This window comes from Nyctereutes procyonoides, unplaced genomic scaffold (genome assembly GCF_905146905.1).
Source record: "Nyctereutes procyonoides isolate TBG_1078 unplaced genomic scaffold, NYPRO_anot_genome, whole genome shotgun sequence".
Taxonomy (NCBI): domain Eukaryota; kingdom Metazoa; phylum Chordata; class Mammalia; order Carnivora; family Canidae; genus Nyctereutes; species Nyctereutes procyonoides.
Window position 1 is genome coordinate 19,652,765 of NW_026575135.1, and position 16,570 is coordinate 19,669,334.

The following is a 16,570-nucleotide window of genomic DNA, read 5'->3' on the forward strand; positions in this document are numbered from 1 at the left end:
GTGGAAGTGCTTTTTAAATAAAAATACAATACGTCCAGGGACACCCAGCTGGCTCAGCGGTTAAGCACCTGCCTTTGGCCCAGGGTGTGATCCTGGAGTCCCAGGACCAAGTCCCACATTGGGTTCCCTGCAGGGAGCCTGCTTTTCCCTCTGTCTGTGTCTCTGCCTCTGTGTGTGTGTGTCTCTCATGAATAAATAAATAAAATCTTAAAAAAAAATACAATATATCCAGTTAACCTTGAATTTCATGGAAGCAGCGAGTAATTTTTGGTGTCAGCATGTCCCATATAACACCAGACAGCCCCAGCAACATGGACTTCATTTTGTAACCACTGAGAGACTGAATATATGAACGGATAATAGCTGGACTGTACCTAAGTACAGAACTCTGACCCAGAACCTGCAGCAACCTGCCTGGGAAACCAGCTCCTTGTCTACAGTGAACACTTCAGGAAGTCAGCCTGATGTAGGTCAGGCTTGCCGGAAGCCATGTTGTTCTCTCTCGTGGCAATCCAAAGTGCTAAGCAATAACTCCTGTGACAATCAGCTCCAAATGGTTGAGACTTGATTACTAACTGACAGCTTCCCTAAATTTTGTCCCTGCTTCTAACCTAGGACCAACCAGAGAAAGCCAGATTTGCAGCTGTAAATAATCACACTGAATGCCTGCTGCTAGCTAGCCTGCTTCTAGCTTCCCTACATCAACAGCCTCCAATAAAAGCACACCTAAAGCCCTCCCTTTCTCCACCAGTCTCCCTTGCCTGCTTTTGAGTCTCTACTAAAACCTAAATGATGATGGTTGACCCCCTTGCTGTATGTACCAAGCTCCGAATAAATAGCCTTTGCTTTTCTCATCCGGTTGGTCTTAGGTTTATTTCCACATTGCAGATGGCATTCGTCCTCAAGAGGACCTCTGGGAGGTATGCAAAGCAGGAGATTCCTCACTGCTACTTCCTCAAAACCAGGAATTAAACCACATTAATGGTTCCCACAGAGAACCCAGAAGTCAGTTCAGCCACTGGCTCTGTTACTCGCCTTCTATAACATCAGCATTGGGGGACAGTGGGGCCCCACCTGCACTGGACCATGAGTCTGACGACCCTGATGGGGGCATAGTGGGCAGAGTACATGGCCAGGATGCAGAAGTCTCGGATTCCTCCAACAAGCCATCTCCAATATCCCTCTTTATTTTTTTTTATTTTTATTTTTTACCAGGATGATGGGTATGGGCAGAGGGCTGGGATCTGCCCACTGTACTCATGGAAAACCACTGAACACTCAGATGGGTTCTCAAGGTGGGAGCCTATGTAAGCTGTGGCACTCAGCAGGAATGAACACAGAACTTCAGAGCCAACCGCTCACTGGGTCCCTTAGGGTCTCAGAGCTGTGAGCACAGGCATTGCATTCTGAGGAGAGTCTGGTGAAGCAACAGGGTGGCCTCTGGCCTATGCCTAGGGGGTTGGGGAATGCACCTGGAAGGGGAGATCCTGGGCAGTCCAGCATCCCTACCTTCCTGCTGAAGTGGCACTGGCACTGGACAGGGCTTTTCTCACTGCATGTTCTCCTCGATTCTGGTGTCGCTTCAAGCCTTTGATTGATGAGGACCCAAGGAAAAGAAGAGAGGACCTGGTGAAGATGGACCAGGTGGCAATACTGGCTTCCCCACCATCGGTGCCCTGACACCCACAGGCCTATTAGCCTCTACCTGTCTGGGACCGGTCTTTGTCACACTGCTGGTTTGAGCATTTTGTGTCAGGAAACCTGAAACCAAAGGAAAGAACATGAGCTTTTCCCCAGTGACCATGAGGACAGCTCAAGTCAGGCACTGGGTAACATCTCAGCCCACAATATCATGTGTACCTGTCTTATTATGACCCCTATTTCCGAGGGAGAAACTGAGGCTCAAGAGGAGAGGCCCTTATATGAAGTCACAGGCTGTCAGGGGTGGGAACCTCATATGTGGGAGCCCACAGATGGTCCCTGGAGACTCTGGGCCATGAGGTTTGGTGGCAGGGCCCTGTTGTACACCCCATGGCCACTCACTGCAGGATCTTCTTGACCACTTCCACAGCTGGGTCTTCAATCATGGGCTTCCCCATGTGGCTCGGCTGGGCAAAGGACTCGGGGGTGACCAAGTCTAACTTGGCCTCCTCTTCAAGGGCTTCTGAAGATACCAGGATGTCACTCTCCACCTCCAGGTCAGTCATGATATTGTCCTGCAGGTCCAAGAGAAGGGTCTGAGTGTATGAGCCCCGCCTAGGTGCTATGGATACAGGCACGTTGGGTTCATGTCCGAGTACTACTTCACCCAGGTCCTGCAGCTGGAAGCCAGCTGCCTGATTCTTTGAGCTTCTATTTTTCTTCTAAAAAAATGGCAATGGTCATAACTTTAGATGGTCATTCATTCATGCATGCATGCATTCATCTATGCGTGCATGTTGGCTTTCGAAATGTTTCCCAAGTACCTGCTTTCTGCAAGGCTCTGCCTGGGTCCTGGGACACAGTGTAGGGAGTTAACATGTGACCCTTGCCTTTACGGGGCTTAAAGTCTGGTCAGAGAGCAAGCATTTAATATGAACTCTACAAATAAATGTTTGGTCAAAACATTTTGTGAAGAAGTTCCAGAGTCTTCCATGAAACTGAGGGCCATAGACCTACGAGGCCAGCCTGTAGATATGCCTAGGCACTGTTCTTGAAAGGGATGAGTGAATGAAAGTGTGCACAAGTAAGTGGTAACACCCCCTACAAGTTGGACCTTCGAGAAAGGGTAGGGGTGGTGGCCCACAATGAGTGCTTAGTTAGGCTATTCCTTATTTTATTTGAGCCCAGGCTCAGTAATGGACTGTAACAGGGAAGGACCCCAGATGGACTCCTGAGTTCTGTCTTGAAGGGTGCACTGCTAGTGGCATGATGGAGGCTTAGTATTGGTGATACGGTATGAAGAGCTTCTCCGTAGAAGGGAGAGCTGGTTCAAAACATGGCAGTGAGAGGGTAGCCAGAGCAGAACTGGAGGGGTGTCCACTTATGCCCACATTTGTATATGTGGGTATCCACTTATGCCCACACTCCCCCCTGGAATTTAATCGAGTGCCTCTGGCATTCAAAGCCTGGAGTGAGAGGCTGAATGTGAGGTGAGGTTGACACAAGCTCTGCCCGTTTAGGCCACACAGTCTAGAGAGACAGCCCTTAAAATGGAGATCTCACTGTCTGGTCTGGTCTAACTGTCTGGTCTGAGAGAAAGCCCAGGGGAAAATAATGTCTTTGGGGTGGGAGTGAGGGCGAGAAATGAAGAGGCCATGGAGGGCAGACTGAGGAGCCTGCTATGAAGGCCCAGTCCAAGGGTCTGGATTTTACCCTGAGGACAGAAGAGTGACACAGTCAGACCAACTTTCTTCAGTGTCAGGTCTGGTTTCAGCTCAGGGAATGGATCATGAGGGGAAGTGAGAGAAAAAGGGCACCAAGTGGGCAAGAAGGGGCAGTGGGGGTCAGGTGGGGAGAAGCCAGTGGTTGCTCTTAGATGTGGGTAGGAAGGAAGAGGCTGAAAGGTAAGGTTGCCTGAGAACCAGTGGGTGGGGTAAGCTGAAGGTCCTGGTGGACATGAGGAGATGGTGTCAAGAGGTGAGGGGTCTCTGAGGAGACCAAGGCAGGGAAGTGAACTATCTGGGATTTGAACCCTGATCTGAAGGGAGAGCCTATAGTCTTCCCAAGGCATCTCTGGCCTGGTGTCCAGCAGAAGCCTGGGAGCCTCCTCTTCCCTTAGGCTCTGCTGAGCCCTGCTGGTCTCCTAGGAGCCTGGACCAGACAGCTCACCCACCCTTCCCCACTGCCCAACCCCTTTCTTTACTGTCTGTGCCTTACGGTAAAGACCACTTGAGTCACGGACACTGTGTCTAGCCTGCAATTGAGGTACTGAATCCTCTGGCCAAGTCTTTCCTTCCAAGTCTGGACGAAGCCAAGGATGTCTTCTGTGGTCACCATCTAGGGGAAGAAAGCCACAGAAAGCAGGTTGCAGGAGGGCCAATTGTCTCCATCTGAACTGTCAGCCTCTTGGTTCTTTGGATCTGGGAGAGCAGGGAATGCTGGCTGGCTCTCTTGGGCAGCTGCACTGGGGCAGGGAATCTTTTACTGATGGGGCATCAAGAGTTCTAGTCCTGGTTTTATGGGTTCATTCTGGGCAAATCACTTAGATTGCTCAACTCAGTTTCCTCATCCATAGAGTGGGGGCCCAGAATACTCTCTGGGGTCTCTTCTAGCTCTGAAACTCTTAGAAGGAAATGTTTGGCCCAAGATGGCCAGGCTGTGTAGAAGTGAAATGACCACAGCCTTTCTGGAAGGTGACCTAACAAGGTCACATACACATCCCCCTGTAGCAGCAATCCCACAGACCGTGCCCCGAGGTATGCCAGGAAGCACCTGTAAGGATGTTCACCTTCACTGTGCATCTCACACATCACTCAGAAGTCCTCATTCATGGTCCCCTGAATCTTTAACTGACCTACATAGATGACCCAGGCCAGGGCGTTCCTTGGCCTCTTCTGCTTCCTTCATTTCCAGTGCACTCTGAGTCCTAACCATTTATTTGCTACTCAACGCTGGAACCAGAAGGTGTCTCTCCTGGTACCTTAGCCAGGCCACCATTCTCTCTGCCTCAGTCTCCCTGCCTCTCTCCTCTGTTCCTTCCTGCCTTTCTGCACACAGCAGCCAGGAGGCCCTCTTCACAGGCCACGGAGCACATAATCATGACCACACCTGTCCCTGGCATCTGATGCATCATTTTCATCTCCCAATCAATGCTTTTCAGAAATATTCAACCAGTTGCTTCCATCAACACACAAGTGCCTGCCCACCCAAGCTCATGCTCCCCTGACCTGGCCAGGTGGCTGTGCAAGCCACAGGCACCCTGTCCAACACCCTCACACCACCAGAGAGGACAATGAGGCGGATGGAGAAGTGAGGAAATGTGGAAGAGCGAATGTTTCTGCTCTGGAGAGGCAGAGCGGTCCCTAGAGGGTCTGTTGAAGGGGTTACTTCAGATTAATCTGGTTTCTTCATGCTGCCCGGGGGATGTGCATGAATAACTGCACAAAAATACAGAGGTCGCTGCAGACTGCAAAAAAGTAATAACATGAGGGACATGTACTCACTCTATGTTTTGTGGATGTTCAAACTTTCTTCATGAAGCATGTGTTACTATGCAAGAAAGAGCAATAAAGATAGAAACCAAATGTCCTCTCAGTGTTAACAAAAAAATAAAACCTCAACTCAACCGAAATGGAAAAGACAGAGTTTCGTGAGGAAAGACCATCCCACTAAGACAGCTCCAGCTGAGACATCTGGTCCTCAAGTGCCTGGTTGAGCTGTTGAGAAAACATTGCCCAGGGAGGCAAGGATGAATGTGGACCGGGGGACAGAGACGTGTGCACAAGGTGGAAAAAAGCAAGTAAACAACGTAAACATCCAGACACCTGCTGTGCTGATCCATTTTGCTCTCATTTGGCCTTTTCACAGTTCATATGTAGAGAAAACAGAAGTAACCAGTTTATGTGCAATGGTCAAAAACACCAGCAAATGAAAAATCAAACAAAAAGTGGTTGTACAGAAGGCATAATTCTGCTTCTGTGTTTCCTCTATGGCTGAGTTCCAATTACAGGAGGGATGCCTCGTGCCCTCAGAGGCGGAGTGAGGTCAGACCGCAGCCCCACACTCACTGGACTCTGCCTGCCAGGGAGGGGCTGGGGGCTGGAGGAGGGCTGTGTTTTCTTTTCTTCCTTGATTCCATTGAATGGAACAGGGGTTAAGTAGGATGGCTCAGAGGCCCTCTGGAGCTGGAGAAATCTTGATGACAGATATAAGTTTACTTCCAGTTTATAATTCTTGGGTAATGCAGGGGATCCCTGGGTGGCTCAGTGGTTTAGCACCTGCCTTTGGTGTGGGGCGTGGTCCTGGAGTCCTGGGATCGAGTCCCACATCGGGCTCCCTGCATGGAGCCTGCTTCTCCCTCTGCCTGTGTCTCTGCCTCCCTCTCTCTCACTGTCACTCAGGAATAAATAAATAAAATCTTAAAAAAAATTCTTGGGTAATGCATCTTTACTATTCATAGCTCAGCAAATACCGAATACTTACTTTTTTATCTCCCTTTGAGCTTCGACACATTTCTATTTTCCTTTGGAGCTGTTCCAGAGAAGAATTTAATCCATCTGTTTGTAAATTAGACTTTGCAACCTAGAAAAACCAGAGGCTCCATGATTTTTTTTTCTATAATACTTATTCTGATCAGGAAAATGTTCAGCAAAACATACTGAGATGAATTCAGTATTGGAAAAATGAAATGGGGGAGGTGGGGTGGGAAATGCACCATGTTATCAGAAACTAGATCAATGCAAATGTAAAAGGGCTTGGTTTTGTTTTCTTTTTTACTCTCAAACAAATAAGGTTTAAAAATAAAATCAACAACCCACAGTAGCAGTTGAGGGCATTGTCCCACTGGTGACGGTTGTCTGAGCCACCTGGAAAACACGAAGAGCCTTAAAACATTCATGAGCTGCCCCAGTAATTCCAGCTCTGGGAGATACCCTATGGACATATAATCAGAGTTTCCTATGCAAGGGTGTTTACAATGCCATTGGTATAATCATAAATGAAATCCACCAAATGTTCTTCCGAAAAAAGAATGGATGAGTGAAAACGGCAACACACTCAGGAGAGGGAAGTTATCACAGCAGGGGTTTTGAAAGAATCTTTAAAGATTCTATAGCCTAAGAAACTGTATAAATAGCAAGAGGTCAGTTTTGTTCTTTGTGCATATATACATATACATGTACATGTATTATATATAATGTGTATTATTTATGTGTATTATACACTTTATATATTATATAATATATACAAAATCTTTCCCTATATAGAAAAAAAGCTTAAAAATAAGTCAGTCATTCCTGGCTTTATTGAGAGACAATTGACATAACATTATGTAAGCTTAAGGCATACACGATGTGTTGATTTGATACACTTAGATATTGCAAAATAATTATCACTCTAGCATTAACTGATACCTCCAACCACATCAAATAATTACCATTTCTTTTTTGTGATGAAAACATGCAAGATCTACTCTCTTACCAACTTTCACGTATACCATATAATATTATTAACTATAATACCATGCTGCATCTTAGATCCCTAGAACCTATTTGTCTTATAACTGGAAGTTTTTACCCACTGCCCCTTATCTCCACATTTCCCATACCACTCAGTCCCTAGTAACCACCATTCTACTCTCTGTTTCTATGAGTTTGGCTTTTTTAGATTCTACATATAAGTGAGATCATACAGTTTTTGTCTTTCTTTCTCTGACTTATTTCACTATGCATAATGCCCTCAAGGTCCATACATGTTGTCACAAATGGTAGGATTTCCTTCCTTTTCGTGGTCAAATACATATCTTCTTTATCCGTTTGTCTGTTGACACTCTGCCTTTTTCCACATCTGTTTCCACACCTTGGCTATTGTGAATAATGCTGCAGTGAAGCATTATTCAAGACCATATTTTCATTTCCTTTGAATATATAACCAAAAATGAGATTGCTAGAGCATACGGTGATTCTATTTTTAGTTTGTTGAAGAAACTCCATACTGTTGTCCACAGTGGCTGCACCAGTCTGCACTCCCACCAAAAGTGCACAAGGTTTCTTTTTCTCCACACCTTTGTAATCAGTTATTATCTCTTGTCATTTTGGTGGCAGCCATTGTAATAAGTATGAGGTGATACCTCATTGTCATTGGTCTTTCCCTGATGATGAGTGATGTTGAACACCTTTTCATATGCCTATTGGCTATTCATATGTCCTTTTTGGAAAAATGTCTAATAAGTTTCTCTGCCCATTTTCAAACCACATTGTTTGCTTCTTTTGCTCTTGAGTTATATGACTTTTTTTTAAGATTATTTATTTATTTATTCATGAGAGACAGAGAGAGGCAGAGACACAGGCAGAGGGAGAAGCAGGCTCCCTGTGGGGAGCCAGATGTAGAACTCGATCCCAGGACTCCAGGATCACACCCTGAGCCCAAGGCAGACGCTCAAACACTGAGCCACCCAGGCGAACCAGAGTTATATGAGTTCTTTATATATTTTGGATATTAACCACTTACAGGATACATTATTTGCAAATATTTTCTCCTATTCCATAGGTTACCTTTTCATTTTATTGTTTCTTTTGCTATGCAGAAGCTATTCAATGTGATGCAGTCCTACCTGCTAATTTTTGCTTCTGTTGCTTGTGCCTTTGGTGTCACATCCACAAAATCATTGCCAAGACGAATGTCAAGGAGTTTTTCCCCATATTTTTTCCCAGAGTTTTATGATTTAAAGTCTTACGCTTAGGACTTTAATCCATTTTGGGTTAATTTTTGTGCATGGTATAAGATAGGGGTTCAATTTCATTCTTCTGTAGTGTTTATGCAGTTTCCCCACACCATTTATTGAAGAGTATAGTACACTGAAATAAGGAATTGTGACGCTTTGCTCTACTTTCTCAGGAATGCTTTAGCTATTCATACTCTATCACTGTTACATACAAGTTTTAGGATGGATTTTCCTATTCCTGTGAAAAATTCCACTGGGATTTCGTTTTTACTTGGCTTATACTTTTTTTTGGTATGTTTTTTTTATTGGAGTTTGATTTGCCAACATATAGTATAACACCCAGTGCTCATCCCGTCAAGTGCCCCCCTCAGTGCCCGTCACCCAGTCACTCCATTCCCCCAACCACTTCCCCTTCCACTACCCCTTGTTCGTTTTCCAGAGTTAGGGGTCTCTCATGCTTTGTCTCCCTCTCTGATATTTCCCATTCATTTTCTTTCCTTTCCCTTATCCACTGGGATTTTGATAGAGAATGCACTGAATCTATAGATAGGTTTGGGTAGTATGGATATTTTAATAATGTTAATTCTTCTGATCTATGAACATGGGATATCTTTCCATTTGTTTGTGTCTTCTTCAATTTCTTTCATCAAATTCTTGTAGTTTTCAGTGTATAGATCTTTCATTTCCTTTGTTACATTTATTCCCAAGTGTTTTATTGTTTTTGGTTCTATCGTGAATGAGATTGTTTTCTTTATTTCTTTTTTAGATATTTTTACTATTAGTATATACAAATACGACTGATCTCTTGATGTTGATTTTGTATCCTACAACTTTACTGAATTTGTTGATCAGCTCTAACAGTTTTTTGCTGGATTTTCTATATATAAGATCATTTGTTCTGCAAACAAAGACATTCTTACTTCTTCCTTTTCTTTTTGGATGCCTTTTATTTCTTTTTCTTGCCTGATCATTTGGGTACTATGTTCCAGTACTATGTTGAATAGGTGTGGTGAGACAGAGTACCCTTGTCTTGTTCCTGATCTTAGAGGAAACACTTTGAACTATTCATTGTTGAGTATGATATTAGCTTGTCACATATGGCCTTTATTATACTTAGTGTGTTCCTCCTTTACCTAATTTGTTTAACATATTTATCAAGAGAAGATGTACATTGTCAAGTGGGTTTTTTTGCATCTATTGTGATGATTAAATGATTTTTATCTTTCATTCTATTAACATGGTGTCACATTGATTGATTTGTATATTTAGAACCATCCTTGCATCCTAGAGATAAATGACACTGGATCATGATGTATGATCCTTTTCATGTGCTGTTGAATTTGGTGTGCTAATTTTTCTTAAGGATGTTTGCATCTCTATCCATCAGGGACATTGGTCTGTAGTTTCCTTGTAATGTTCTTATCTGTCTTTGCTATCAGGGTAATTCTGACTTTGTAAAATGAATTTGGGAGTATTGCCTCCTGTTCTATTTTTTTGGAAGAGTTTGAGAAGAATTGGTGTTTTCTTTTAAGTGTTTGGTAGAATTCACCCATGAAACCATTGGGTCCTAAGTTTTCTTTGTTGGAAAGTTTTTGATTACTGATTCAATCTCCTTACTTATTATTGGTCTGTTCATGATTTGTCATATTTGTTCATGATTCTGTCATATTTGTTCATGATTCTGTTTCTAGAACTTTTTCCATTTCTTATCCAATTTATTGGTATGTAATTAGTCATAGTAGGCTTAAAATTCTTGTAGTTCTGCAGTATCATTTGCACTGTCTTCTCTTTCATTTATGGTTTTATTCAAGTCCTTTCTCCTTTTTCTGTGTCTAGCTAAAGGTTTGTTGATTTTGTTTATCACTGAAAAACCATCTCTAGCTTCATTGATCCTTTCTATTGCTTTTCTGGTCTTTATTTCATTTATTTCTGATCTGATCTTTGTGATTTACTTCATTTTGCTAACTCTGGGTTTAATTTTTTTTTCAAATTCCTTAAGGTGTACAGTTAGGTCATTTATTTAAGATCATTGACCTCAGTTCACATTTTGACTTCACATTCGAGAGTTCTGTGTTCTTGTTCTAAGTCACTTAATTACTCTCTGCCTCAGTTTCTTTGCCTCTAAAATAGGGGGGGAAACAGTACTTGCTTCATATAGTTCTTGTGAGGACTAACATAGCTGATCAAAACAAGTCAGTTAGCAGGATGTATGGTACATAATAAGTCAATGAATCCTAGAGGCTATAATGATTTAACATCTGTCTCCTGGCTGGAGTTCAAATCCCATGGGGCAGAGCCCACAGTTGTATTCCCAGGACTTGGGACAGTGCCTGGTATGCAGGTGAAGAATGAATCTGCCCTACCTCACACTTGATGTTCACTTGCAGATTTGTCAGCAACCGCTGGATTTTCTCTATGAAAACAAGATCCACAGATAGGTTATGGAATTTGCTTTCAAACTTGTTGATGACATCATTGGCCTGTGAAGAAATATAAAAAAGTAAAGGAGGGGGGTTTAATTTGGAACTTACAGACTTTGGAAGCAGAGGGAGACATGCTCAATTTTTTGGAATGGGAGCTTGGCAGGCCTGTCAGGCAATGAGCAAGGGTGTCTAGGACCTGGCTGGAGGTCAAGGGCAGGGCTCTCCCACCTGGTCCAGGTATTCACTTTCCATCTTCTCCATGTTGATCATGATTAAACTTTCAACAAACTCTATTCGGGAAGCTTCCTTCTCCAGTCGATGACACAGTGAGTCAATTTCTTCAGAAGAAAAGTTGCCTCCCTCAGAAAACAATCTGAAAATAGTTCAAGAGAAATAAAAGCCATTGATCAGCCCTGAAACTTCCCACCCATCCCAAACACTGTGGTTGATAAAGCTTTAGATTAAAAGTATAAGATCATAGAAAAATGAATAGAGGTGGTTCAAAGATAGAAGCAATGAAATAACCCAAATATCCTTTAAGGGATGAACAGGAAAACAACATGTGGTATATACACACAATGGAGTAGTATTCAGCTTTAAGAAGGAATGAAATTCTGACACATGCCACATGATGAGTGTTGATGACATTAAGTGAAATAAGCCAGACACACAAAAGGACAAATACTGTATGATTTCATTTATATGAGGCACCTACAGTAGTCAAATTCATAGAGACAAAAAAAAAAAGAAATTCTGCTGCCAAGGGCTGGCAGAAGAGAATGGGAGTTAGTGTTTAATGCATTCAGAGTTTGAGTTTATGAAGATGAAAAATGTTGTAGATGGATGGTGTTGATGGTTGCACAACAGTGTGAATGAACTTAGTGCCACTGAACTAACTGCACACCTGAAAAACAGATGAATGGATAATTTTATGTCCTATATTTTGTCATAATAAAAAAATTAAAGGGGGAAACAAGACCACTTCTCAACAGAGAAAGTCCAGTGCCCACAGAGGCCCCCGATGCTGGCTCCCACCTGCAGTGCTTGATGAACTCAATGTTGGTTAAGCAAAGCTTGCCCAGGCTCTCCTCCAAGTACTGGCGGAAGCTGCGCAGGGACACTTGGATGACATCCACATAGCTGAGCAGCTCCTGGTGCAGTGTGCTGCTCAGAGTAACCAGCCTAGGGGACACAGGAGGCCAGGGTGGTGACCCAGGGATGGAAGGGCACCCTGGGGGCCACTTGAGCTCCATTGCTGCGCCCAGCTGTGGGGCCACCACAACCACAGCCATGTTACTCTCAGTAGAAAAAGAGGCTAAAAGGAAGTTCAAAATGCCAGTGTGTGCAGGACACAGCACGGGACTCTCAGTGTGCTGTATCAGAGGACATCTGTCTCCTCTCTCTGGCCCTTGCCGCCAAATTACTAAAGGAATCCCCAGTTCCTACTGGATCTTTGCCCTCCCTGCAGTGCTCGCTCTCTCTAGCTCACAGCAGTGTGGCTCCTGTGGCTGGTACTCTCCCAGAGGAGCACCCTGCAGGTTTCCTCTTCACCTTTAAGTCCACCCTAACCAGCTGCCTATTGTGTCTGACTGATCCTGTGAGGGCCCCTCATGTTACCTGACTGAGGTCTCCCTGAGTTCACCAGAGCCTCCATCTCAATTCCCCGAATGGTCTCCTTGGAAGCCCTTGCTCTGCTGTGAGCACACCCCCACCCCAAGCTGGGTCAGTGCTTCTTCCTGAGGGGAAAACTCTGTCTCCTCTTTACCGTCCTCCATTCCAGGCCAGGGGGCCTGGCCCTCCTGCAGGAAGCTCTTCCTGATTTCCCTTGAAGGAAGTGGTTTCTCCCAGCATGGACATTTCGGGGCTGGTTAGTAACATCCCTGCACCCTGACCACATGCACCCTTTTCTGTCCCTGCCTGCTCACCCAGCCCCCAGCCCCCAGCTCCCAGCCCAACGTTCACACAGTTGGACTCTTACTTCTGTGAAGAGGTGAGCTGAAAGGAGGAGGTTGCTATAGGGCCTAGACAACTGACTTTTATCCACCAGGGCGGGACCACTCCTTTGAGAGCAGCTAAAGGCTGGCATCTCATGTCTGCGATTCTAGGCCCGCAAGACTTCCAGGGCCCTCACCTCTGGCTCTTCGTGGCGTTCAAGAAGATGTGCTCCATGTCGTAAATCTTGCGGCGGAAGTTTTTGCTCTTTATGTTCTGCTCCTCTTGGAACTGGAAGAACATCAGCCTCTCCTTCCTTAGCGTCTCGGTCACCCCAGCACAGTGGCTGTCCAGCCGCTCTTGATGGAGCAAGAGCTCAGCTGAAAAAGGATGAGGGGGAGCTGAGGCCCTCCAGGATCTCAAGTCACCTCAGGACGTTCCTCTCCTGGATGGTGACCGTCGCCCTCGGTGTGGCTTGGGAATGGGTGCAGATCTGAGAAAGGCCATCTGAGACTGCCCCAGCGTCTCTAACTGGAAAGGAGGCTGTCCAGGCTGTGAGTGGGAGGTCGCTGCTTGCAAAGACACCCAGGAGCAGGTGGATGGGTGGAGGGTGTTGGGAAGGGTGGGGAGTCTGGTGAGAGAGTCTGGAGAAAACAACCAGCACAACGCTGGGCAGTCGGAGTTTGTTCCTTTCTACTCCTTACAGTAGAAAGTGGCTACTCTTTCCGGGAAGCTTGAATTCCATAGGACTTCTAGGGTGGGCTAAACAGAACCAGGATTTAGCTTCAAGGGCTCCATCATAGGCCTTTCGAGCTGCAGACAGCCTCAGGTCAGCCCACCCCATCTTCCTGCTGCCTGGAAGGGAAAGTGCTGCCATCCCGCTCTGCCAAAAAGGAGTGCAGGGACTCTGGGACCTTGTTTCTCTGACCTTGATCTCTGCATTGTGCACCGGGGCAGGGAGCCACGGAAGGGGCAGGAAGACAGTCTTCACGAAGTGTCTCAATTTATACTTATATTTAATGAACACATTTTCCAGATGAACACAATGAGGTTCCAAAAGCAGGGCAGCCCAGGTGGCTCAGCGGTTTAGTGCTGCTTTCAGCCCAGGGCGTGATCCTGGAGACCCAGGATCGAGTCCCACGTTGGGCTCCCTGCAGGGAGCCTGCTTCTCCCTCTGCCTGTGTCTGTGCCTCTCTCTCTCTCTCTCTGTCTCTCATGAATAAATAAATAAAATCTTTAAAAACAAAACAAAGTCAAGCAGGGTTCCCAAGGCCCCAAGCAGGGGGACTCCGGGCTGGGCTGGCTGATTCCATAACTCAACTGTCACTGCTCCAGACAGGAGGAGTTTGGTTGGGACCATGTGAGGTCACTCTGGAAGCTCAAAGGGTCATGAAGAAACTTGAAGTGTGACACAAGTGAAAACCCAGAACAGTCATTGAGGATCCAACTAAAAATATGTTACCCACTAATGGAGCCCTGTGCCTAAGAGCAAGATGGCATCTCTTTTTAAGTTATAAATTATAAGCTTAAATTAATGGGTACCAGTTGCTTAGGATTCCTCACTGTACCCTTTCAGGGACAGTTAATTACCACCAGAAGTATCCTCTTCTGCAAGGGAAGGAGAGATCAGAGAGGTCAGGTAACTTGTCCAGAGTCACACAGCTAGAGAGGCTGAGCCTGGTGGCTCTGATACATGAGCTCAGGTTTGCCCCTAGAGCATCTGAATGCAGGTGTATATCTGATAGGTGTGTGAACAGATCATCTATTCACACTGCTAAAATAGGACAATACTCTTCATTTTGGCATCTAAATCCTTGTTTAAAAAAATTTTTTTAAAATCTCAAATGCAGGTTCTAAGAACTGTCTTCTCTGCCAGTCTGGAGGTGAAACCCTCACAGAGGGGCACCTACTGAATGCAGAACTGATACCAGCTGTCTGGGACAGGGTGGTCTTCCCAAGCAGGGTCCGTACCTGCCCTGACATTATGGATGTCCTTTTCAATGCGCTCAGCTCTTAGCTCATGTAGGTGCAGACGCAGCTCCAATTCTGAATCAAGTTCATCAATCTTGGTGGCCGCAGTGGCCCGGGTTTTGAGGACACATTGGTCAAACCACTTCTCTAGGTGCTCAAAAAAGCCAGTTCGAAGCCTGAGGAAGATACCAGTGACAGTCAGCTCTGCCAGTGGCAGTGACCAGGGAGAGAGCTTTCCATATCGATACATAAAGTGCTTCCCCCTATCACTTCTTCCTTTTTTTTCCCCCCACTATATTATATTCCTTTGTCTGGATGGACCACCATTAATTTAACCAGACTCGGCCAAAGGACATTAGATGGTTTCCAACCATTTGTTCTTCAAAAAAGGCTACAATGAATAACCTTGTGCATAAGTCAAGTGTAGAAGCATTTCTACAGGATATATTCCCTGAACTGGAATTGCTGAATCAAAGGCTAAAATACATCTGTGGTTCTTAAAGATATGGCTTAACTGCTTTCATGGCAAGGCACCCAGAACTGCCATCCACAATGAATAATCATTTCCCTTTCTCCACAGCCTTGGAGTGGATTGCCATACTTTTGAATTTGACAATTTCATCATGTTATGATTGAAACTGAACATACTGGCATCTGTTTAAGACTATTTAATTTCTTTTTCTACATACTATTCATGAATATCTTTTGCCCATTTTTTCTCTATTGTGTAGATGTTGTATTTCTTATCAATCTCTTTATATGGGCACTCCTTATATATTGGGAACATGAGATCATTTGACTATGCTGTGAGTTGCAAATATTTTTCCCAACTTACCACTTCTTCCTTTTCAAAATTTATGTTATTATTAAAATGCCCATGTCTTGTTAAGGTGTTGGTTGTCCCCAAATTTTCTATAGATTCAATGCAATAAAATTTATCTATACATTCAATTCAATCAGGGTGCCTGGGAGGGGCTCAGTCGGTTAAGCATCTGACTCTTGGTTTCAGCTCATGTTATGATCTCAGGGTTGTGAGATCAAGCGTCATGTCAGGCTCCATGCTCGGCGAGGAGTCTGCTTGAAAATTCTCTTCCTCTGTCCCTACCCCCACCCTTGAGTGCACACACTCTCCTCTCTAAAATAAACGAGTAAATCTTTAAAAAATAAGAAATAAAAATAAAAAGTATAGCAGATGTCTTCCTCTAGAAACTGATAAGCTGATCTCAAGTTTATGCAGAAATGCAAATGGCCAAGGAGGAGAAGACCAAAGCTGGAGAACTTACACTACTAGATATTGACTTAGTATACAACTACAGGAACCAGGCAGGGTGAGGCAGCGATGTGTCAGAGACACAGAGAGATAGAGAGGAAGTCTGGCAGAGCAGTGGGGAGACTCCAGCCTTCTGGAGTAAAGTAGTTATCCACATGGAAAGACATGAATCTGACTCCTATCTCTCACATAAACAAAATTAATTACAGGTAGATTATACATCTCCATGTGGAAATTTAAAATGATAACATTTGTAGTAAATCCCATAGGAGGATATTTTCAGGGCCTTGCGGCAAGCACAGATTTCTCAGATAAGACAGAAAGTACATTAACCTTAATGAAAAAAATTGATGAATAGGATCTTATTGCAAATAAAAATTTCTCTTCATCAAAAGATGCCTTTAGGAGAGGAAAGAAAAAAGGCAAGCACAGAGAGGGATAACCATTTGCCACGTATTAACCTGAAAACTCTTTGGTACTATCTTTGGTTGTATCTTCTCAAGAGGGACACACATAGAATCCTATGTCCCAACAATTCCACTCTCAGTTATGTATCTAACAGAAATGGAGACATATGTTCACCTAAAGACTTGCACAAGAATGCTCAGAGCA

At 44.5% G+C, this 16,570-nt stretch overlaps 1 protein-coding gene across 1 annotated transcript in view; it reads right to left on the reverse strand.

Annotated features, from left to right (window-relative positions):
* Positions 1–16,570, reverse strand: part of CCDC180 (coiled-coil domain containing 180) — a 63,768-nt gene that overhangs the window by 18,215 nt on the left and 28,983 nt on the right. Inside the window, 9 exon segments of the mRNA XM_055302237.1 lie at positions 1,510–1,761; positions 2,044–2,216; positions 3,859–3,978; positions 6,124–6,222; positions 10,726–10,842; positions 11,014–11,158; positions 11,821–11,967; positions 12,917–13,097; positions 14,689–14,864. Of these exon segments, the coding sequence (XP_055158212.1) occupies positions 1,510–1,761; positions 2,044–2,216; positions 3,859–3,978; positions 6,124–6,222; positions 10,726–10,842; positions 11,014–11,158; positions 11,821–11,967; positions 12,917–13,097; positions 14,689–14,864 (1,410 nt within the window).